The 17,075-nt window shown below is 43.9% G+C and overlaps 1 protein-coding gene across 1 annotated transcript; it reads right to left on the reverse strand.

The window, feature by feature from the left end:
* Positions 1-12,647: 12,647 nt before the first annotated feature.
* On the reverse strand, positions 12,648-15,931 carry LOC136447838 (uncharacterized). Its single transcript, XM_066446931.1, has 5 exons — positions 15,854-15,931; positions 15,101-15,200; positions 14,403-14,469; positions 13,680-13,891; positions 12,648-13,240 (listed from the first exon to the last, which is right to left on the reverse strand). Exons 1-5 carry the CDS (start codon positions 15,894-15,896, stop codon positions 12,910-12,912), a joined length of 753 nt encoding a protein of 250 aa, XP_066303028.1. The 5' UTR covers positions 15,897-15,931; the 3' UTR covers positions 12,648-12,909.
* Positions 15,932-17,075: the final 1,144 nt, after the last annotated feature.

The following is a 17,075-nucleotide window of genomic DNA, read 5'->3' on the forward strand; positions in this document are numbered from 1 at the left end:
ATTACCGATTACAGTATATGGGTAATATATAGTCATGTATGGGTAATTCTGTCTCGCTTTTCGAATCATGTTTAAAACAATTGACCTATGTAGGTGGATATATGAGCCGATCCAACTTGCATATATACTAGGAATGTGACATTGGTTCCATGAAATGTTGTCGAGCAACTTTCGCAGCAAAGCAGGGAGACAAACATACTCTCAAGACCACGAGTGGTGTGTGTTCATCTCCAGTTAATCATATAAGTGCGTAAAGAAAAGCTAACCTGTAAGACTATGTAATACCCAGTCACAGAATTGTGGGTTAAAAGTTTCTATAAAACTTATCCTTAGATTAGAATACTAATTATGATATTGAGAATAAAGTCTGCCATCTCCACTCAAATGTATGAGGTCAGTAACCTCACAATATGCGGTATGACGCTGTTCTTATAATAATGATAATAACGTTCCGTTCTTCAGCCATTTATCAACACAAGTGGACATGCTACAGGTTAGAAGCAGTAGATAACCAGCAGATTCTGCAGCCTTACATCGTATGAAATTTGTCTACCCGCTACGAGTTTGAGATACTCAATTATGATAACCTTTATTGTACATTTATGCCGTATCAAATGGAGAGTGCAAATACAGTAATAATGTAATGGACTACTAATACAGCAAAGCCTGGATTCAGCAGCCACTCAAGGGACTGATTAGAAATGGTTGTTAAAGCCGGTGTCACAATTCAGTGCCGACTTTGTAGATCGCCCGAAGCTCGCCGAATCTCAAAATCGCCCGAGCGTCGACCGTATTTTCCAATTAGAATCTCGGGCAACGTCCGTCGAACACTAAAAACTAAAATTCCTCCATGAGAGGGTACCATCTCTTGGACATGGACGAAGTCAGAATCAACTAACCTGTAAAAGCAAATATCTGGATCAACTTTTAGTTCTAAAAATCGCCCGAAGCCCGCGTAATCGACAGGACGTCGGTCGAACTTCAGCCGAAAATGCACATTTGAAGCTCGCCAACACGTCGGCCGAGCTGAATTTCTTATTTGTGACGCGTGCGGGGGCTTTATGACAGGTGGTTGCTGAGGACAGGGTGGGGTTAACTTCATGTAGAAATGGACGGAGCTGTTTTAATGTGGCTTGTTACTGGAGGTGGTTGCCAGACCAGGTTTGACTGTACTGTAATGTAAATACTTTTATGGGCCGAATGATTCTTTACATACGCCCTTATATTTAATGATAATACTTTATTGCAAGCTCATGCCCAAAGGCTAATTGCAGACAAACAAGTACATGGGATACATGGAAATCGAAATATTTATCTAGTCTACTGTGAAAGCTCTATGTTAACTAAGGTTGACTATGGTTGGGTTTGACTTCTTTTTTTTAAATCAGTGGAAAATGAAGTGACCCACGTTTTGAATCATAAGTGGGTTGGTTGATTTTCGTAGAAAGATGGATTTTTGTAAATCATTCAAATTGTGATAGCTCGGAAAATTTATGGAAGCTGTTTTATATAATTCGCTTCTTTCGGGGTAATATAGAGGACATTGGCTTGATATGGAGACAGAAGCCACTACGCTGATACAAGTGTTAACACAACATGATCTCACTACGGCCCACGAAGGCCCAGTCTATCCATTCAAACGTACGTTTTGTTCTATTTTCATGTTTCAAATCCTATGACAGATAGACACGGCTACTTTCTTTCACGTCAGCTGTAATATCGCGCCGATCAAACTGCGTTTAGCGGATGCCATGTAAGCCATCTAAAGCCCTGCTGCAGGTAACTGATCCATTTCACCTTTCGCATGGGATGAGGAGAACTGTAATTCGACACGACTCGCGGCCTAGTTTGGAGCGGCAGAATTAGAGCGACGCCCAGCTGGATTACAAACGACTCTAAAAGCTATCAAGTATTATTATATATATTCATTGGTGGAATCAGTGCCCTCTTAGCTTAACAGTACAAAACAGCGCCAAAAGCTGTCAGGTCTTTATTGGTGGAATCAGTGTCCGCTTAGCTCGGTGTGTGTGTGTGTGTGTGTGTGTGTGTGTGTGTGTGTGTGTGTGTGTGCGTGTGTGTGTGTGTGTGTATGTGCGTGTGTGTGTGTGTGTGTGTGTGTGTGTGTGTGTGTGTGTGTGTGTGCGTGTGTGTGTGTGTGTGTGTGTATGTGCGTGTGTGTGTGTGTGTGTGTGTATGTGCACCATGCTATCAGGTGTTCATTGATAAAAAATCGGTGAAATCAGTGTCTCCTTAGCTCAGACTAATTACAGACTGCACAATTAATTCCTTTCTCCGTATTTCTGTTGACTAAAATTAATAAAGATAGAGATTAAAGACTGAGATTGGTTTATCTTCTTGCGCCCGGCGTCACGGTGACGCGTGTTCGCAGGCACGTTTCGGCACCATTTGTGTTGGGAATTAGATGGCATTCATTAAGCGCAAGGAATCTTACTGAATTGACTATTTAAAACTGCTATGATGGGGTTACTGACCGACGGAGGTCATATATGATAGAGTAGTTGAAAGGCTAATGATAATGTAAAGAATAAGCAGGCATCCTCATGATGTTTTTCCAAGTGGCTAGTGGTAGTACAATGCGGCTTCGCCACGGCTCGCGTTTTTGGCCAAGCACATCGAGTCACCCCTACTCTCCTCGATGAGTGTGTTGGGTTCTTTTACGTGCAGAGGTTTGACGCCTGAGACTTACGCCCGAAGCTCCCTCATACACGGGGCCGCCGGCTCCCTCACAACATGTCCGAGCTCGAGTCGACCACTGAGGATGAACCCGGGCCCTAGAATCCACGGAATTCGATCCAGATGGCGAAGCAGCGGCGTTGCGTTACCGCTTGCGTCACGAAATGCTATAACGGATATTCTGTAAGCGTAGACTTTAACCCTATTCTATTTATTTATGTATCTATTTATCTATTTATTCATCTTGAAACGTATGGTTGTCTCTTTAGCCAAAAAAATTCTGATTTCCATTTTACACGATGTGCGGCTTCAGAAAGATTTTTGATACTGTAGATTAGCTTCTTGTTCTACCCAGGAACAAGTTGGGGAATAGCTTGATTAAGCGCAAAAATTCATTTATTTATTTATGAATCTTTAGGATGGTCCCTTCTAAAACCCACAAAGCTAAATGTTAAAAATATTAGTTTTTTGTCGATGGAATTCGTTTAGTGCCTTGTCAATTCGATCGGCCGCAGCGATGCCGCCAGCGTGTCACGGGTCCAGTGAGAGGGGGGCTTTACAAATACTGTAAATGTATCTAAGTTCGAGAGGTTTTTATTTCGCGCTAAGGCGAAAATGGAGTGCTGCTTTAAGTTCGCGGCAGTGCTTTAGTCACATACTGCTACAGTATTGGATACAATGTTTGCGGTGGCTTAAAGTTTGCAGTGAAACGGTCGCCGCGAAAACCGCGAACATAAAACCACCGCGAACATTTCTGCATTTACAGCATTTCACCTCAATTGAGGATGACTGCTTTACCCTTTCCTGGCTCATTAGACTCCAACCGCTGTCCCGCACGCCTACAGGGCAGCGTATTCAACACGTGTTTATGATTCTGCAAACTCCAGTCCTGGGCTGATGCCAGCCGAACCGGCGACACTGTGTGCCACCCGAGCCAATATCCTGCGCCAACCTGTCACTGGCGATTTCAGAAATCATTAATTAACCGCAGAGCAAACGGTCATTCAACTGGGGCCTTAATTGATACTTTTGACGAAAAAATGTCCTCCAGCCAATATATACGTAATATATGTATCCAAAATTGTACCGTCATTAAAGACTTATGGCGATTTTTCATATAACGTTATGGCCTTGATAATTATTATGGAAATAATGTCTCCAAGGCAATATCCTACGCAAACCTGTCACTGGCGATTTCAGCGATACTTAACCGCCGTGCATACGGTCGTTCATCTGAGGCCTTCATACTGTTGATGGAAAAATGTCCTTGAGCCAATGTGTACCGTCGTCATAGAGTTACTGGCTTTCATAACGTGTGGCATAGATAATTATAATGGGAATAATGTCTCCAAGCCAATATGTATCATATATCCATTGATACTTATCCGGTGAGAAAACTGTCATTCAACTAAGGCCTTCATACTTTTGATTGAAAAAAATGCCCCCCAGCCAATATGTACGTTATACATCCTAAATCGTACCGTCGTTGAAGAGTTACGTTATGTAACGTAATGGCCTTTATACTTATAATGGAAATAATGTCTCCAAGTCAATATCCTACGCAAACCTGTCACTGGCGATTACAGCGATGCTTAACCGGCGAGGAAACGGTCGTTCAACTGAAGCCTTTATACTTATAATGGAAAAAATGTCCCCCAGCTAATATATACGTAATGCATATCAAAAATCGTACCGTCGTTGAAAAGTTACGGCGATTTTTCAGATAACGTTATGGCCTTGATAATTGATTATAATGGAAATAATGTATTCAAGTCAATATCCTGCGCAAACCTGTCACTGGTAGAATCAACAGGTTTACCGGAAGAGATCTCGGATCCGGAGTCATGATAGATTTCTACGAAGAATCGCATTTCTGTCTGTAGAGATCCCTATCGGAGTCTGTAAATTTAAAGATATTCCCTCATTAGATGTCTAAAGATATTCCCTCAGACAGTTGAAACTGTCAGTTTTAGATCAGTGGATTGAATTGAAATCTAAGATTTATAGTTGGGCATCTTGTGACTCCGATTTGGATTTCTACGAAGAATCGCCTTTCTGTTTGTAAAGATCCAAATCGGTGTCTCTAAATCTGTCAATTTTAGATCAATGGTTTAAATTCAAATCTATAGGATTTATAGTTTGGCATCCTGTGACCCCGATTGGAATTTAGAGCTACAGATAGAATTGCTGATTCTGTCAGATCATAATCTCTACCCCAACACACGCCTATACATTATACATACTTCTGTCATCAAGAACTTTGCAGCAGACCTGAGTCAGCTTCAGATGTGACCTATAAAGCAGAAACTGTTTTTCTGGTATAGGACTGTTTAACCATAGCCGATGCTGTAGTTCTGATGTAAATTAGGATTAGCGTGGTTAATGCATACAGACCGACGAAGGACGTATACTTGTATACTCTGTCATTAACGATGTACTAGAAAGAAACGCGACCATTCAACTGTACTTGTAAGGGTCACATTTCCAATCCGGGGCCCGGACGGGCAGTCTTTGGGAACGAAAAGTATGATGTAAAAGACAACAAAAACACAAAACGTACCCAAAATTATTTATGAGCATAGCTTGTGCAAACATACACTTTGATTTTTCGTTTCGGAAATATGACCCTAGCATTAACTGTCATCAAAAACATTGCCAGCTAGTCTGCAAATAGAACACCCCCCCCTCCAACAACCAGAGTCATTGCACTTTTAGGATTTAAAACGCCAACTGATGAACATTCAACTATCTCATGGGGGTGCGGATTCAATAAGTATAGACTCCTCCCTACCATCGCCAGCCCTGAACTGCACAAATTTCACAAAAGGCACCCCACCAAGAAATACCGTTAATTTTCATATCTGCTCTCTTTGGACCTTGGCACAGGTGCTAACTCTTGCGTCATCCCATGACGTCAGTACGGACGGCGTCAGGTTCGCCATATTGACCTTGATCATGAGGTCCACCCGCAGAGGTCAAGGCCATTAACAATTTCTTGCTGCGCACAGCAAGAAAAGGTAATGATTTCGGTGTCGAGTAGCCAGTATGGCATGTACATCGCACATTCCCCCTGTTGCGTCACGTTTGGTGCTTTGTCACGTTTGGTGCCTAGGCACGGTTTGTGACAGTGCCCACGTGTCACAAACAGTGCCTGGGACAAAAGCACGGTTTGTGACACTCGGACACCGTCACGAATGGTGCCCAACCGAGCACAGTTCGTGACACACAGGGGGTCTTATCCCATACTGTGCTTTTGGGCGGAGCTTAGTGTTTTGAGGGGGAGGAGTCTGCCTAACGCGTTTTTTTTCCCTGCAGCCCGCCATCTTTGTTTTTCTCGGGGCGCTGGGATGAGAAAGAATCAGCGTAATTCTCGCTCATTGAAATACATTTCGCGCTTGTCTTGGATGATTTGGACTTAGAGTTAATGTGGCACAAACAGACGGACGTCTCATCACGAATTTCTACAACAGAAATCCGTCCCGAACCCTGTCATTCACGACTGTGTCCTGAGGCACGGTTCGTGACAGTGCCGGAGTGTCACAAACCGTGCTTTTGCCCCAGGCACGGTTTGTGACACTCGGGCACTGTCACAAGCTGTGCCCAGGCACGGATTGTGACAGTGCCTGAGTGTCACAAACCGTGCCTGGGGCAAAAGCACAGTTTGTACGTATGTGACACTCCAGACTGTCACGAACCGTGCCTGGACAGTGCCCGGGGCTACAACTTCCCGTAGCATTGATTTAGATCGGGCGAGCTGACTGCCTCGGGACGTCGAAGTAATCGGCAAGTGGCCCGATCCTAGTCTAGATCTGGTTTCCCTGGATAGAATATATTTAGTCTTACAAATTGTTTTTTTTTTTAGCATCTGTTATAGACACTGTCTTTTTGTGCCACTTCAATTCTAGGTCTAAGTTATTCAATTATTTTACAGAGCGAGAATTACGCTGTTCCTCCTTATCCCAGCGCCCCGAGAAAAACAAAGATGACGGGGGGTGGGGGGACTGCGGTAAACAAAAACACGCTGCCTTATATGGAAACGCGGGCAGCACTGCCCCGTCAGTCACAGTGATTGACAGCACTTCCGGGCACAATCTGTGACGGTCGGGCTGTGTCACGTTCTGTGCCTGGGATTGCATAGAACGTGACAGGCATGGTGTGTGACGGTACACCCCCCCCAAAAAAAAAGTGTTGAGAAAAATGTCTGATAATCCAAAACATTATCTTACATACTTTGCATGTGTGTGTGTGTGTGTGTGTGTGTGTGTGTGTGTGTGTGTGTGTGTGTTTGAATAAAGTTTCAAAGTTTCAAAGTCTGAGTGTGTGTGTGTCAAAGTGCATTAAAAAAAAGATATTGCCGTCACTACAATACGAGCGTTAGATTGTGCATGTGTATAAATGAGGGCTTCGCGAATATCACATATCCATGTATGACATTCATCAACAAAGGCAGCCCCCCTCCCACTTAATTTTCCATCGAGGTGTACTATGGGAAATCGAACCCGATCGGGTCAAGGGCGAGCAACACCCACGGCGGCGGGAAGACATATTTTGTCATAAAACTCTAGTTGAGGAGTGGCGTGTGTGGTCCGGAGATTAGCAACTCTGCTTCGGGAACGAAACTTGACGAGAGGTCACGAGTTCGAATCTCGAGATGATGTTGTGGCGAGCTACACTTGTACGCTACTGGTGAGGCTTGCAGTTTTTGGGGAAGTGAGAATGTACGGCGTGAACCACTGTTTACTAAAGGTAGAAAAACATACACGCGAGCACACTCAAAACACACACTAGCATACATACACACACACACACACACACACACACACACACACACACACACACACACACACACACACACACACACACACACACAAACACACACATAAACACAGACACAACAAAGTCAAACACAAAATAACAGGGACTTATCCTTTACAATAAAACTGAGTGCAGTGTCAGCTCTCGCTCTGTCAGGGGCAGGGAATAAATAACTTACGGTAACTAAAATCGTGCTCAGGATGCCTTTCCTTCCGTCATCATTTTTGTTATGGCAAATAAGAAAGGGTTACTTATTTGGGGCCTTTCTTTTAGGCAACACTCCACATTAAATTCAGAAAGGCAGTGGCTACGTATAGTACGTTGAATTCGGATGGCTTTTCGCTTTACATTATGACTCAGACGCCAATGCGCTTTGCGTAGAATTCACCGACCACGGACTACGCTGGATTTGAGCACTCCGGTGAAAAATCAATGACGCGGAATCAAAACGCTGCGCTAGTGAAATGGAAGGGTTAACAAATTATAGAGCAAACTTTGTCCCTGTTGGATTGTTAACGAAAAGGATAGAGGTTAGCATTAACTTTGGGTGTATATATGATTCCCACATATATAACAAGGAAGTATTCACCACCATGGTGCCGATTGCTCTAACCGTGTAACAGTGCGGTTTGACCTCTATTGACCTCTTGACTTGCTATGGTCAGGAGTAGTATGACAGATGGTGACTTTGTTTGGATGTTTTGGCGCTATATATACCCGTTCGGTCCCGTATCTACTTATCTATTTATGAATGCTTAGAGTGAAACCGCACTAATATGAATTTAAACGTGACAGGGCCTCTCTAAAACCAGCTAATTGACAAACATAGAGCGGCTTGCTGGATATATAAAAATAAAAGTAAGATCCGTAACTACATCATCAATTAATCTCACGAAGCAACATGTTAGGACTCACCGATGGTTGGGTAAAAGGCTGGCAATTCTCTTCTGTGCAGATCCAAAATCTTGCCGGAGAAACGAAAACACAACCACCTAGTCTGAATGATCTGCACAATGTGTCCACCTAATATGACTGGTTGCCAAGCCGCTGCGTCGATGGAGAACAAAATCAAAGCCCTCTACTCTTACCGGGAAAGTGTGTTGATGTTTCGCTGGGAGAACTGTACAGCTGAGTCTTGTGTGGCGCTCCTCAGTTTCACCCTAATCTCCGCTCTCTCCCCTTCTTGTAACATGAAGACGTGTTGAACTTTGCATCTTCTGAAAGCTACTTAGTAATCTTCCCCCTTAAGTTGACCTTTCGTAGATCTTAGGAGTCAGTCCCGGAGTCGCCCGTGTTGCTGTTACACAACGCCGCGACACAGCGACATGTCGGGCCATAATAAATATATCTTTGGGATCGCATCATTCATGTCATAGCAGACTCAAACCTAGTGCTAGAGTGAAAATAAAACAAGGCTGAACTACAAAAGCTATCATTTGTTTGTTTGTTTGTGTGTTTGTTTCTGTATTGTTCACCGTCACACCACAGTTGTAAACGGCATTATGTTACTAGCATGTAATAAATATTCTTCTAAGTCTTACAGTTTTATAGGACCAAAATGCATGGCCTTTTATTCTATGAATTTCTATCTTAGGCCATGTTGATTTGATTATATGGATGACTCCAAAATTGATGGGAGTGAGCGTGCGAAGTGTGACATTAAAAGCCTTCATTACGAAATCTAAGTGGTGAACAAACAACTGTATATTCTTACAGGGAGGGGTAGCTAGCCCTTCCCCTATAACGTGTTCGAGGCACATCATAGAACACAGAACCCCCATTCTATGTCCCTTCCGAAAGACGGGTGCAGCCTCAACTGAGATGCCCTGTCCCAGTATGCCAAATTATTCATTTTTGTCCGTACCAGTTGCTATCCCTGTGCCAATTTACTGGCAGAACTATTTGTTGTTTGTTGAACTGTCTAACTAAGACTGACGCGAGCACGATTTCTCCTGGCACCAATTTCACCGTGACAGTCACCCGAAATGACCTCGTCAGTCAAGTTCAGGCCAAGTTTAGACTTGACAAGTAACTTTATCACCACTTCATTAACCCACATGCTACAGGACGTGGGCAGGTGCCAAGGCCCCCATTCCACCAGACGGCGATCGCTCGCTGCGCTCTCGCTGCGCTCTCGCTGCGCTCTCGCTGCGCTCTCGCTGCGCTCTCGCTGCGCTCTCGCTGCGCTCTCGCTGCGCTCTCGCTGCGCTCTCGCTGCGCTCTCGCTGCGCTCTCGCTGCGCTCTCGCTGCGCTCTCGCTGCGCTCTCGCTGCGCTCTCGCTGAGCTCTCGCTGCGCTCTCACTGCGCTCTCACTGCGCTCTCACTGCGCTCTCACTGCGCTCTCACTGCGACCTAGAATTTAACAGAACGCTCAACGAAATTCGAAGATATCTTTTTACACTTTGTGCATTTTTTTGTGTTTTCAGTCATACTTTTGCATTTTGCGTGATATTCCAACTATGAAATCCACGGTTACACAGATCAAGCTTAGGTCGCAGCGAGGTCGCAGTGAGAGCGCCGTCCAGTGGAACGGGGGCCTTAAGCCCCTGTCACACTTGTGCGTATATACAAGCCCGCATGAGTTGCGTATTAACATGTTTCTGGTTTAGGTTAAGTTTGCAGCCGAATAAGTGATTTCTTAGGTTCGATCACTAGCCTGTACAACGGTGGGTCAAAGTAGAAAACAAATTTTTTCCCCGCAAACCTCACTCAAACCAACTGTTGTTAATGCGCAACTCACGCGCCCTTGAATATACGCACAAGTGTGACAGGGCCCTAAGGGCCCTGTCACACTTGTGCGTATACTCAAGGCGCATGAGCTCCGCAGTACATTTTTTTGGGTTTCAGTAAATTTTGCTGGGAGGAAGTTGTTTTCTACTTTGACCCACCGTTGAGCAGTCTAGTTATGAAACCAAAGAAATTACTTCTTCGGTTGCAATCTTAACCTCAACCAAAAACATGTTAATACGCAACTCATGCGGGCTTGTATATACGCACAGGTGTGACAGGGGCTTGTCACACTTGAGCGCACAAACGCCGCGTGTGAGCCGCGCACGGACAAAATACAATACGCAGCCGTACGCACAACAATTGTGGAATTTTTCGATTGTTTTGACGAATGTGTGACTCACATTTCGTTATTAACATGTTAGATGTACCTCACACACTCATCAAAACTATCGAAAACTTTTTATAACGAATAACTTGCGTATTAGCGTAATTTCGTTAATATCCCAAACTATCATACCTACTGGGCCATATTGTGCGTATAGCCGCGTACATAAAACTAACACAAATCGACGGAGATACTTGTGATATGCGTATTGTGCGCACGGCGGCGCACGGAAAAAATCTCAACGCGCAACTCACACGCAATGGCCACACGCACAAGTGTGACAGGGGCTTTAGACGGCAATCGCGCTCTAGCTGTGAACTACATCGGGTTCGTCTAAGCCATGATGTCATAATTGGAATATCATGCAACGTGTATATTTAGTATGGCTGAAAAGACATTAAAACACACAAAGTGTAAAAATATCCTATCTTTTATCGACGTTATTCGTTGAGCGCTCTGCTGAAATTTTAAGCCCCCCTCTCACTGCACCTGCGGCACGCTGGCGGCGTCGCTGCGGCCGATCGAATTGACAAAGCACTCAACGAATTTCATTGACCAAAAACGAATCTTTTTAAGCTTTGTGTGTTTTGTTTTGGTCATACTTGTTCGTTTTGAATGATATTCCCATTATAAAGTCAAGGGTAGCACAAATCCAGTTTAGGACGCAGCGACGCCACCAGCGTGCCCCGGGTCCAGTGAGAGGGGTCGCAGAGAGCGCGCGGCGAGAGCGCCGTCCTAGTGGAATGGGCGCTAAGCCGCCTGCCGCCCAAACCTACAGCCGCCCCCGCTGACTCAGTCTCCGGATCCCGTTTCAAACGCCTGCCGATGGCGTTATATACCTGTTGTTTAGTGGGCCTTGTTTGAGTGAGTGTTGCCAGACTTAGGGTTGACACTTATAAGGCTACGGGAGGTGAATCGTATGGATGACATCCCTGCATGCGTCGAGTTTGTATTTACTAAGTCCATACTTATTCAGTTATATGGATGACATCGTCTGTGCATTGAAAAATTGATGCGAGCGTGCAAAAAAAAGTTACCAAAAGCTGCCTTCGTCATGAAATTTAAGTGTTCAGGAAGGTTTAGCAAAAAAATAAGCTTACAGAACAAACGATCTATAGATTCCTTTTTTTTTTGTTCTGAAACAGTTTCTTCGAAGACTTTGGAAAACTTACTGTACGCGTATAATCGGAGGCTTCATGTAGCACCATTAACATTAATCCGCCGGGTTACATAAATCCGCCACTTTGTTTCTCTTTAGATGCACAGATTACATATGCAGGAGTGCATAGTACTGGGGGACGTTTGCAATCTGTTTGGATGTATCTTTTCAGTGTGGCGGAATTATGTACCCTGGCGGAATAATGTTAGTAGACATGTAGATGAAACGTGCGCCTTCAAAACGTCACTAGACGTTTGCCACGCTGACTACAGACATTGTTCAAACATCGTTAGTACGTTTTTAACGACCACTCCGACGAGGTTGCCAAGTCATAAATGTCTTCGAAGGAAGAATATACGATATGTTTCTGATAAGATCTGTCGCCGGGTTATTTTTGTTACGCCAACAACGTTCCCAACAGAGACAGGAACGTTAATAACGTCTTTCATAGTTGTCTGTCACGCATCGGCGGGTGTTCTGTGCCAGCCTCAGGACATCTGAAATCTGTCGCGACGGAGATAGGAACAAACTCACAAGGATGTAGCTCAATTGGTAGCGGCTTCGCAGTTGAGCCTCCTGTTTCCAATAAGTTGGATCCGGGAGACCCCGGATCGAATCCCGGGAAGGGTATCCTTGTCGGAGCTGCACCGTCTTTCGGAAGAGACGAAAAATGGGGGTCCCGTGTTCGAGGAGGTGCCTCGAGCGCGTTACAACAGCTTACATGGGTACCTACTGCCTGAAATAATACAACCTGGTGAATTAAACCAAGCCGCCAGATTTGATACCACGAATCATGAGGGCGTGATAGTAGTACAGTACAGGGGAGTGAAGTATTGAAACAACACACCAAATAGTAGTTTCGTAATAATAAAATGTATTTTCCAAAAGATCCTATTTTTTCCAAAATCTCGAGCGGGAGCACCTCATTTTGAAGAGGGGGAACAACAGTTTATCTACTTGCTGTTCAACAAGCACAGCCAGGGCTGCCCAACTAGCTTGTTGCCTGCTGACAAAGACAAGACATTACAATCGAATTCTAACATGGATAGCATAATGAGCTATAACAATATTCCAAGTACATGTACATAAAGCGTGTTGTACATTAATGAAGAACAGATAGCTTTTCTAAGGCACCAAGCTTACAACAAAATTAAAAATCATCAATGTTGCGAAGAGAACGAGTCGGCTGGACGACACTGCAGTAGACGATGATGTAGGCATGGCTGTAGATTTGGGCAGGTCGTTGCCGGTAGGACATCCTCGCGAGAAAGGGACGACTGACGTCATGATGTTCGGGCGTTCGGTTGTCATGGCGACGTCGGATGACGTGACGTTGGCGCATTGGCAGAAGGGGTTGCTTTCGGTGAGCACGAACAGTGTGGCTTGCTCTGATTGGTCGAAGCAACATTCGCTCTGGCTCAACTCATTGATGCACTGCAGAGACCTCTGGTATTCCCTAATATGGAAAAATGACAGGGGTATATTGACGTCATTGTTTGCAATCACGTGACTATGACGTAAGCATTGGCCGCCATGTTGGATGCATAAACCTGGAAATTCCCTTGCAAATATGAATTGATATTCGTAATTTCGGTCACATCATCGTGATACTGTAGACAGACGTGTTTACAGCCCTGGTATTTCTAGGTTAGACCATCCCGAAAATATACATGAAAACAGTTTTAGTAACTGTCTTCAGGCAGATTCAATTTGGTAAAGTGAAAATATCAGAATGAAATGAAATCATTGAAATAAAAAAAAGAAGAATAAGAATCAGGACGTGACCATTGAAGAAAGTCGCGATCGGCGGAGGCACAAAAAAAAAACTTGGCAAAGAAACGAAAGGACTTTGGTTGAAAGTTTGTCTTTGTCTTTCTCTAAGACATTTTCCTTACCTACAGAGAGCGTCAGCTGAAGCATTTCCTTCGAGGAACTTTAGCTGTAAGAACGACTTGGAGCACTCCGCGTATTCTCGGATGAACCGCTCGGTGCACTTCCCCGCGGTGTCCAGCACACTTGCTACGGTCACGCCGATGTCCCAGAACGAGGCGCTACAGAGGCTGGTGTTCAGGGGGCTGATAGACTGGATGATACCGTCTAAGTCGCCCTGTGGTACAGGCGGAAGAATTGTCGAAATTGTTTATGTATAAGTGAAACTTGACTTGGTGCCTTATTTTTAATCTGCTCGTGCAAGTTATTTTTAACTCGTAATGTTATAGTCAATATTTTACATAGTGAATTTTACAAATCATGAGCCCCTTTGTAAATGATGACGCACTTCATGTGCATATTTCTATGACATCGTCACATGCAAAGTCATGAGGAATAAAACTGAATCTGAAGAAAGAAAATGTGTCTACACAAAATGTGCCTGTGTTCGGGTGCCATAGAAGTTAGCAAATGCGACTGCAATAACAACAACAACAACAACAACAAAAATCAACCGCTAGAAGGCCCAAACATCTGAGCACAAAAACCATCTGCCACTCAAACATTAATATCTAGAACACAAAATATCAAAACTAGAAGTTCTGCCGTTGCTAGTTTTTGCGCGTTTGCATGCTTATCACTTGTGTTGGTTTCTATCCCTAGTTTGAAAAAAAAAGGCGTATCCCCACCGATGGAAGAGAGCACCGTGTGGAGATATCATGCACCGCACAGGCGACGAAGTTGTCGAAACGATCACTGGAAAATGAACGATAAAGAATCCTTCAAATGAAATATGGAAAACAACATCTCCGTGAATAGTGTCACCTGTGCTGCAGTGCAAAGTGAACCAGTCACAATTGCCTTTATTAGGTGACAGACGGTCACAGAAACGTCGGTTGAATAAATCACTTGGTTGTGTAAAAAGAGTCTTTTTATTCAGAAAAACAACACCACTTCTGGAGGAGAAGAAAATATTCTGCGCTTGTGGGCAAACAGACATGTCGGCATGTTAGTTTCAATATGCATCGTATCACATTCAGTCGCCATGCAATAAAATCAAGATTTAAATTGCACTAGAGAGTAAGTTACATCGTACAGCCAAAAGCGCGACAACAGCTGCTGTCTAAAGATAAAGCAACGAAGAAATAAGTCAATAGAGGAACGAAAAGAAGAAAAGACGAATGCAAGAACTAAATAAAATGAAGAATGAATGAATGAATGAATGAATTAATGAATGAACGGTCTTAGGCGTGAATGAATGGAAAAATAATTGAACGGATGGATGGATGGATTGAATGAATAAATGGATGGAATGATTAAGCGGGAGGGAGGGGGTGGAGGGTAGAGGGAGGGAGTGAAAGAGGGAGGGATGTAGCTTCTAACTTACCTACAGGTGCCGTTATGGCATACGTAGTCCCCCAAACACTGCTCTAAGGGAACACCAGCCGACAAATCACAGGCTTCGGAGGTGGTGATGAAGAGCCACCCTGCGGACCAAATGAAAATGACAGCCATTGTTATACATCGATCATCGAACAACATTCCGAAAAAAACTTTAACACCGAAAAACGCACAAAGATTAATTTTAGAGCAAATACGAACCAGTGAGTGTGGCATGTGTCTGTGATATATAAGATGTAAGGATCCGGTTCGTTCTCAGTATGTTATGCCTGTTCTGCAACATTTAGTACTTTTTTTTTTTAGGTTGCCACTTTTTAACGGTCATCCTTCTGTGAAATAGAAGTATTAACTATTGATGTTGCAAAAACATGCGTAAAACATTGAGAATGAGCCTTGCATCAACTTACAGATTACCTCCGGTGTAAATGTTAAAACAAGTTTCCTCCCTTCACTCAGGTGTAAATGAGTACCTAGCTTCGGTTAGGGACGTCCCTCGGATAGGACGTTAAATGGAGGTCCCGTGTTTGGGGAGAGCCACACCCCGCGCACGTTAAAGAACCCACCACACCTTTCGAAAAAGAGTAGGGGCATGCCCCGGTGTGCGATGGTCCAAACCTTACAGTCTGGTCTGGGTTGACATTTTCAAAAGGTGATAATCACCTGTTATGTCAATCCTTCCACAAATGTGGTAAAATTGAATTTAAACAAAATGACTGCAGATACTAGTACCAGTACTCACCTAGAGCACCGAAGACACACAGGGCGGTCTTTGCGGCGGCCATGTTCGTCCCTACTGATTCTTGCTTGACATTTTCAGGTGTCTGTAGAGGACAAGGGAATATCAACAGAAATCAATGGTTGAGAATATGAGTGAACTCTAGGTGCCTACGTATGTTCAGAAGCATTTTACTTCTGCAACACTACATAGTTGAGTATTGTTTTTATCTTTACCTTTCTGACAAAAACAAAACAAAGCCCATACGGGTAATGTAGCGTTAAAGAGAAGGGGGTGAAGTCTGCCATCTCCGATTGCCTTGATATCGCTTCCTTCGTCAAATCTCTCTTTATCTAGCCTGACAAATCGCGCTCCTAGCGGCCGGCCGGTCCTATAACCGCCATGGTGGGGGTCAGTAACCTCCGGCCGAGAGCTTGTGTAAACACAGGCTATCTCTTTATCGAGCTAGGCCACAGGAAGTATATCTTATAGATGACATCCACGGGCGCGTATTTCTTCTTAACTGTGTATAAGACACCAATGACATCAGATTTAAAAATTTCATCAAATTACATGAATCATAATGATATTGTACATGTTTAATTACATAGACATTTGCACTAAACGGTGCACGCACCAGTTCTTCCGCGACAGTGGTCCATGGTAGTCCGCGACAAAAAATGGACGAAAGGGTTTCGAGGGTCTGGGTTTGAGTTCACATTTCTCAAAATGTGCTTCGAACTGACATTAAATACTAACATGGCTGAAAACCATATGAATTGGTGTGTTTTGGGTGTAAATTGCGTTTCGATCCGAGCCTTACTTCCGGATATCCATACGCGTTGAAGGTAAACTGCCCGTTTGACCCCGATTGACCTTTGTTGCGTTCTTTTGGCCGTGTTGCATTACCTCGCGCGTCGGGTTATTGTGAAAATCGCAGTGGTAGGATTTTTTTTATAATGGGCTTGATTACACCTTGGAGTTTTCTCTTTCTGACACGAACAGTCATTTTCGTGTCAAAAAATTTTGTGATGTGTTTAGTTCCACGGGAAAATGCCAAATTTTGCGCCTCATTTTTGACGGAAAAATACTTTTTCCCTCTTATATTTACTAAAATTACAAAGGTTGAAGAAACCGAAACTCGTGTTTTCTTGTAGCTAGAGGGATATCCTTCATTCCCATTCACAGTTGTTTTGGCTCAGAAGTATTTCCTGGAAGAGACGGTCGCTAGACTTGGGGGTGTGCA

The sequence above is a fragment of the Branchiostoma lanceolatum genome, chromosome 13 (genome assembly GCF_035083965.1).
Source record: "Branchiostoma lanceolatum isolate klBraLanc5 chromosome 13, klBraLanc5.hap2, whole genome shotgun sequence".
NCBI lineage: Eukaryota > Metazoa > Chordata > Leptocardii > Amphioxiformes > Branchiostomatidae > Branchiostoma > Branchiostoma lanceolatum.

Bases quoted from the DNA above. Each gene is read 5' to 3' on its own strand.
- LOC136447838 (XM_066446931.1), bottom strand. From the start codon at position 15,896: ATGGCCGCCGCAAAGACCGCCCTGTGTGTCTTCGGTGCTCTAG. The intron at 15,201-15,853 runs GTGAGTACTGGT...TTTGGTCCGCAG, and splicing joins GTGTGTCTTCGGTGCTCTAG to GGTGGCTCTTCATCACCACC. The intron at 13,892-14,402 runs GTGGGGATACGC...CCTGTACCACAG, and splicing joins CACGGTGCTCTCTTCCATCG to GGCGACTTAGACGGTATCAT.